Below are 7,701 nucleotides of genomic sequence, written 5' to 3'. Positions count from 1 at the left end.
AAGCGTTTGATTTTGTTAGGTTTTATGGACCTTTCACTTTTTAAATACAAATTGGAGTTTGGTTCTTTTATTTTTTTTTTTTTATTCCAGACTTGAGGATAACATACAATCTATTCAAATTATTTCAATATTTTATTCAAAAGTCTCACTTAAAGCAAACAAAAAATACAATTATAAATTTTGAAATAATCTTTACAGATAATGAGAGACATTAACAACTTAACAATATTTTCCCTTGTAAAATTTTAACATTTTCATCACCAATTTCATAAGTGTTAAAAGATTTGATGAAAAGAATTTGCCATAGATAGTCATAAACAGGAAAATGTAAAATCACATGAATTTCATCCTCAACAAAACAGAAATTGTCAGTCCATCTCCTATCATACAGGAATTGTTCATTACGGAACAATCTTCTTTTGAATGATAAAGGCTCTTGGTGGGCAGTTCTTTTAGATTGTCAGGTGAACTTTTGTAAACTGAAATGAAAAATTAAACCTTCAAGTACATGTACATTTGTAGTGCAACAGTCACTTATTCTTATATTAAAAATTAAAATACATTAAACAAGCTTCTCAAAAAAGATTCTTGCAAAAGAAAAATACAAATTGTAGTTAAAAAGACAATACTTTAAACCATGTACAAATCAATAGACAAATAAATCAAAAAGAACAAAATAGCATGTAAGTTTTTTATATTTTTAAAACAAAATCCTCGATTTCTGAGAGCTAAAGCCTTATCTCTTATTGATAATATATTTTTTTTATAATGACCAATTTTGCTTTTTTTAACAGGATAAATACTAAGAGTATGAATTAACCTTCATTTTTCAATTATATTATAGTTCTATTGGCTACTTTATAATATACTTATATATTTTTACTTACACCTGCTTTTGAAATTAAGTCATCCTCTTCTTTCTTCGTTGTTTTATATCTGATCTTTTCTTCAATTTGATCTATATTCTGGGGATTTCATTCCCACTACGTACAGTGTCACAGTCCTATAAATACATACAAACAAATTATTAAAGGTTTAAATAAAATATAATAACTTGTCAGTTTATTTTCAACTTATGAGTTTGAATGTTCTTTTGGCATTCTTAGTTTCTCTTTGACAAATGTAGTGTTACTATAATTTCAGTGTTTATATGAGTAAAATGTGTTGCACTATGGGCCATTGGGATCTTATTTCTTGCAAAGTTAAAATACATGAAACAATGATTATATGTACAGGGACGAATACTTCTACCTATACTGTATGTTAATAAATTCTCAATGATGTTTCATTAACAAAATCAAAGATTCATACATTAAAATGTGTGCATAGACATGATAGACTGACTGTTTCTTCTGAAAATTCAGTGAACTACAACGGTACTACTAGTACCGTGTCTAGTCCAAATAATTATGACGTCTTGAAAGGCTATTATATTTTTTTGCTTTGACGCCTTACAGCGACGTCACAATGCATTCCTAATAGCATGAAAACCCGAGACGAGGATACAAGACCCCCCCCCCCCCCCCCCCGAATTAAATGTTCGTTCCTATCAACAATATCAGATTCGGAACAATGAGGGGAAGAGGGGAAGGGATCTGGACCCCTTAAGGAGATACATATAGGTTAATAGTTTAATGCACATATTCCTAACTAAGCCTGTGTTGTGCCCCACCCCCTTTTAACGAAATCTGGATCTGCTTACCTTCCGCTGCTGTAATAATTGTTAAGCTGGCTTTTGATTCCGTCAATATTCTAATAAGATGTTCTGTATCTGTTGCATCGTCCATAGATATATTTGCTTGGTCGATGGGATCCATTGTTTTAAATTTTGTTTGTCTTTGGCGGGTCTGAAGGCGTCTGTATCAAATTACCACGAAAGATAACTCTGTTCGTTAATTAATATCAGATCATAGTCGGACAACGACTCCGGAAATTAGAGAAAATATTCACTCATATCTTCCTTATAAATACTATAAAGATTCAGTAAAAAAAAGTAATTGCTTAACATATACAAATTTTAATTGAAAGTAAATCTATAATCTTACAACACAAAAAGGGCCGCCATCTCAGTTGGGGAAGATGAAGTGGTATAATGTGTTTAGGTGTTTAAGAAAGTGTTTCAGAAGTGTTTAGATGCCATTTAATGTTTAGCTTACTGATAACATTCACAGATAATAAACCTACAACACGTTTAAATTCTAAACATGTTTAGGTTTCGATGTGTTTACGTAAATATCCGTTTAGATCCTAAACGTTTTTCTAAACACGTTTAGATCTAAACATGTTGTAGATGCGTTTCAATTCTAAACGCCGTTTTTACAGTGTACATATGAACTGAATTTGATATAATACAAAACAGTCTTTGTAACCCCATTAATATTTTGCTTCTACCCACATGCATAAAACATTTATTTCGGTGTACATTATTTATGTTCATTCAGTTGCTGCTCGCCAGAATATATACCATAAGGTCTTAAATGGTAAATAAAAAAATCTAATACATGCATTTGTTCTGGTGAGATATAGTGAAATGATATTGCATAGTCACTGATACTATCCGTACCCTGTAAAAATGAATATTATATATTATACATATGTCAAAGAGAAGAACATGATCCACTTATCGTATAAACAGTTTACGCTAATAGTTGTCATAGTAAGTTTTCCGAATTATTATGTTTTTGATTTTAGCATGGATGATTGTGGTTATTTTGTGTTGCATTACATCACACAAATTAAAGTTACCACTCGTTTAATGAAATACATTTGCGTAATATACTATAGTTATGCCATTTCAATTGATATTTCATTGTATGTCTTTCTATGTTGTAATGTTACACCACTGTCTCAGGTTAGGGTGAAGGTTGGCGCCTGTTAAAACGTTTAAACCCGCTGCATTTGTTTGCATCTGTCCTAAGTCAGGAACCTGTTTCAGTGGTTGTCGTTTGTAGATGTGGTTCTTCAATATTTCTCGTTTTTCATTTTTTATATAGATAAGACCGTTGGTTTTCCTGTTTGAATTGTTTTACACTAGTCATTTTGGGGCCCTTTATAGCTTTCTGTTTGGTGTGAGCCAAGGCTCCGTGTTGAAGGCCGTACTTTGACTTATAATTGTTAACTTTTTACACATTGTGACTTGGATGGAGAGTTGTCTCATTGGCACTCAAACCACATCTTCTTATTACTATGAATGTTACCCTATGAGTTGTATATGCATTTTATTTTATTTATGTCGCAGGATTTATGTCCCTGTTGGTGATGCGTGTATAGTTAGTTAGTTTGATAATTCGTGCTTTTCCTCAGTTTTTGGTCTTTGTTTATATGTTCAAAATGGATTTACGAGTTCAAATCATTAGTTACCAACTGTTTCCCCTTATTTATGTTTTGTGGTTTACATAGTTTACCTAACATCTTTTTGAAATTAATATAATTGAGACAACATTCAAACAAATTAATGCCTGAAATAGGCATCTACAACTTAAAGGGAAAAAATATCGCTATAAACAGTGGTTTTAAGTCTCAAACAGAATGGCAACCATATAGCATAATATAAATTGACTGGTTCAATGCTGGTGTATATAGACCATTCTTCAATGTCTGACGAGTACATGTACTTCCAAGTTTTTCTTCAACGAACTTAGTTGTAAAAGTGAGGTTTTAAGATCTAGCAACGAAATGTCAAGAGCAGTTAAAAGATCATGCATCCCAGACATTGTTCACAACTGGCACAGTAGTGTCTCGTGGCACTTGTCTTGCAAATGCCCCATATAAGCTAGCAAGTCAAACACAGCAGAAGATCCTTAACTTTCAATAATCAGCTTTGAGCGTTATTTGCTGAAGGTAATTCCAGAAAAACGCTTCGGACGCATACAAGTTTTGTAGTGGTGCTTTCATTTTTTTTTTTATTGTTGCCAGCTTTGAGCTTTACTGCTGAAGGTAAATCCAGATAAGCGCATCAGACGCATACACGTTTTGTAGTGTTGCGTTCATTTTTTGTTATTGTTGCCTGCCTTTAAATTACACTACAAACCAGTAAAAGTCTGAAATAGGCAGTACTTGTACTCGACTGTTCTGGTTTTACTCGACCATTCTGAATTGGTTCCGAATTTTACTAGATATTACTCGACTCAAGTCTAAACCCTACTAAACAGTCTGAACTTGTACTCGACCAGTTCTTAATTATTTTAAGGAGTCTGAATCATACTCTACCCAAGTATGAACCATGCTGAATCAACATCAGCAGCGAAATCATCCAAAGAATAATTAAAAAAAACCAGGAAGATACCAAACAAGCATTGAAAATCACAAAATGACTTGACAAATAAAAACACAACAAAAGGCAAACAAGAATCTACAAAATATTATAAGAAAGTCTAGGGACGGAGCTACACGATCTTTCAAAAAACCTGTATGAAACGAAGATTCTACGGAAGGGTTAGCAGTTTTTTAATTACCATCTTAGTATCTTTTGCCTGAATTTTAAGATATATTACCTTTTGAGAGCCATTTGCATCAAAACTGTAATACCATTTGGGATAATTTCCTTTCAAATGATGTTCCAGGACAAAACAGTGGAATCTACTTCGACCTAGTGCATCAATGGAGTTGCCAACCTTAACACCAATGTTTTCCATACATTCACCCATATCGACATCTTCATTTGTTCCATGTTGCTTGCATACTGTAGAATCATTTCCCTCTGTAGCAAATCTTATTAATGCTTCCTTACTTAAAACATAGCCCGCCCCTCCACTCAGATATCCCTGTTTAACGAAAGCCGTAAAATGTTGTCCGAAATAAACAGGATCACTTGTATTAAAGTCTTTCAGAAAATACCTTAAATTTTCCAGAATAACATATGTATCATCATCGGCTTTCATAAACCAATCTGCCTTATCCCTATAATGTTCATATACGTATTTAAATGCACGAACGGTCTTTGCAGTGAGATGTTCTCTACCTTCTGAAACGTTCAGACCAATAGTTGGGAAAGTTTGATTTGTGACGGAGCTCATAGAAAGTAATATATTGCACCTTTTTCCCCATGTCTTTTTAACATGAATGGCTTTTTTCTCCAGGTTTTGAGGACTTGTCATTACCCAACATAACACCCGAATTCTTTTTTCTAGATCTTTGGCTGTAGTGTCATTATCTACAAATCAGACAAAACATTGCTATTTGTATACATTTGCTTGTTTAATTTTGATTACTATATTATAGATATATTGAGGAGGATAAATAGGGAGAGAGGTTGTCATCTATTTCTAATTAACATTTTTTCTGTCGTGTTTGGCAGAACTGATTGGAATTTACGGGTTTAATTGCTCCGCAACATCGTATACGATTTGGCCTTCAAAATGTCTTGAATCGAGCTCAGTTGATGAGTCTTATGTAGACAAAACTATAAGTCTGATATATTTGCAGAGTTTTAATAACCACTGGGTCGATACCACTGCTGGTTGACATTTCGTTCCTAAGAATATCATAAAAATAACCCAGTGGTCAGCCTTTTGTATTGACATGACATATGATCATTGATATGCTCATTTTCTGTAAATTTACTGTGATTAAAATGCTAAAATATTAAAACACTGAGGTGTGTTTACAACATGGAATACGTTGCCTGGGTCGTATTTGGCAAAACTTCTAAAATGTTAGGTTTCAAATGCTCTTCCAGTTCGTATTTTTTTGTCGTTTTTATTTGGAGCCTTATATAGCTTGCTATGCGCTATGGGATTTGCGCTCAAGATTGGAGGCCGTACGGTGACCTATACTTGTTAACTTCTACGTCTTTTGGTATCTGGTGGAGAGTTGTTTCATTTGCAAATGTACCACATCTTCTTATTTTTGTACTATAGAAACTGCAGAAAAATTATTTCCCATGTGGAGCAGGATCTTCTTACCCTTCCGGAGCCTCTGAAATCACCATTGGTTTTTGATCGTGTTCATGTTGCTCGTTCTTCATTTTTCTATGTTATGATTTATTGTCGATTGTGTATTTGGTCGGTTTTCTTTTTTTGTCATGGCGTTGTTAGTTGTCATCGGCTTGTAATGAGTTTGAACGTCCCTTTGGTATCTTTCGCCTCTCTTTTATAAGTCAATTCCTTACCCAGAATGATGTATTACACACATTAACCAGATACATTGCTGCAATCGAAGCTTCGTGTTGTTTTTTTTAATTGATTTAGTTAACAGTGGATGTATAATAATATAATTGTGATCAATCGCATATATTGTAACGACATATGCTTTTCAATTTGTTTTTGATTTTTCTGGGTTGATTGAGTACACAGGTCTTTAACTTAACTATATTGTTGTATATGTATTCATCGATTGTCGAAAGTTGAACCTCATTAGATTTATTGCTAGCAACAACCTCTTACACATAAGCATAGTATATGTACGATCTTCTCCTAAATAGTCTGTCTGTAGCAATACTAATAGCACTTCTAGATCTGTTGTTTTCCATTCGTTTGATGTGTTTGACTTTCCGTTTTTTTTTTATTTTCCCTTGGAGTTCGCTATTTTTGTTATTTAACTTTTTATCGTATTCCCGGTTTCACTAACCCAAATTTAAAAAAGATCATTGATAAAAATTAAGTTGGAAGTGTGAAAGCATCAGATCTAACATCTTATCTTATTAATACATCAAACATTATACATAATATCATTTCATCGGTAATGGCACAATTTCCAAATAGGAAGACACTTACCATGGTGCATATGTTTGTCGTCAATATGGTTCTTGGTTGTGGTTTGACTTGATGTGCTGTGTGTGTTGTCATACTTCAAAAAATCAGATAATCTACCTGATATCTTCGCCATTGGTCTTAATTCAAAGAGTGAATCAATTGTTTTAGACGTTGAGGATTTTGTATTTTGAAAATGAGGTTGAAAGATGATCATTGTTGTTAAAAAAGCTGCCATAATTCCGGTGACTAATCCAAGAAGAAAATGTATTTTACTTATATAACCAAAATTTTGTCGATTCATTTCGCGTAAAAGTTCTACAGACGATTCTAATAGATGTTAATGTGTCCAAAAAGAGTTCGTCTTAATTCCTTTTCATCCGTCTGTTTGACAGACAAATATAGACGTAAAGAAAGAAAATATTCATCAACTGAAAATGGGCGGTTGTTCAATAGGCTCTAATTAACTAATAAAAATTTCTAAAAGATTTAATAATAAATCTATGACATAGAGATGAACAGTCAACAGCTTGTTCAATATATAAATATTAACAAAAGTATTGAAATGTATTGGGAAATGTAATGTAAACAGCCAGCTTAGAATAATTGACACACACGACATGACATGAGATTCTTCGATCATTGTAGATGATTATTTGTCCATTTAGAAAATAGTTTATGATTTTGAGAAATAATTATCTTGCGAAACAAATTAAGAGAGACACATATTTCTACTCCTAGTTGACATTTCTCACATTTATAAACTTAAGTTGACATTTCTCACTTCGAACTTGGTATTTATCACTTCTAACTTGACATGTCTCACTTCCAACTTGACATGTCTCACTTTCAACTTGATATTTACCACTTCCAACTTGACATTTTTTCAGTTCCTGTTTGACATTTTGCAGTTCCAGGTTGACATATCTCACTTCCAAGTTGACAAATCTCTGATCAACATGGACATTTCTAACTTCGAAGTTGACTTTTCTCACTTCCAATTTGACATTTT

The 7,701-nt window shown here is 33.0% G+C and overlaps 1 protein-coding gene and 1 long non-coding RNA gene across 2 annotated transcripts; both read right to left on the bottom strand.

Annotated features, from left to right (window-relative positions):
- Positions 1–201: 201 nt before the first annotated feature.
- On the bottom strand, positions 202–2,047 carry LOC127706213 (uncharacterized). Its single transcript, XR_007984325.1, has 3 exons — positions 1,703–2,047; positions 888–1,003; positions 202–479 (listed from the first exon to the last, which is right to left on the bottom strand). It is a non-coding gene; the product is annotated as an uncharacterized LOC127706213 (long non-coding RNA).
- A 281-nt stretch (positions 2,048–2,328) lies between these two features.
- On the bottom strand, positions 2,329–7,151 carry LOC127706209 (glycoprotein-N-acetylgalactosamine 3-beta-galactosyltransferase 1-like). The gene is made up of 3 exons (XM_052210692.1): positions 6,714–7,151; positions 4,494–5,152; positions 2,329–2,564 (listed from the first exon to the last, which is right to left on the bottom strand). Exons 1-3 carry the CDS (start codon positions 6,991–6,993, stop codon positions 2,424–2,426), a joined length of 1,080 nt encoding a protein of 359 aa, XP_052066652.1. The 5' UTR covers positions 6,994–7,151; the 3' UTR covers positions 2,329–2,423.
- Positions 7,152–7,701: the final 550 nt, after the last annotated feature.

The sequence above is a fragment of the Mytilus californianus genome, unplaced genomic scaffold (assembly GCF_021869535.1).
Source record: "Mytilus californianus isolate M0D057914Y unplaced genomic scaffold, xbMytCali1.0.p SCAF_6, whole genome shotgun sequence".
NCBI classification, from domain to species: Eukaryota; Metazoa; Mollusca; class Bivalvia; order Mytilida; family Mytilidae; genus Mytilus; species Mytilus californianus.
This window is presented reverse-complemented; position numbering and strand designations above follow the sequence as displayed.

What these genes read in the sequence shown, in the direction of transcription:
- LOC127706209 (XM_052210692.1), bottom strand. Translation starts at nt 6,993, where the DNA reads ATGAATCGACAAAATTTTGGTTATATAAGTAAAATACATTTTCTTCTT. An exon ending in CGACAAACATATGCACCATG is followed by an intron (nt 5,153 to 6,713) that starts GTAAGTGTCTTC and finishes TCTGATTTGTAG; the next exon opens with ATAATGACACTACAGCCAAA. An exon ending in ATGCAAATGGCTCTCAAAAG is followed by an intron (nt 2,565 to 4,493) that starts GTAATATATCTT and finishes TCATTTTTACAG; the next exon opens with GGTACGGATAGTATCAGTGA.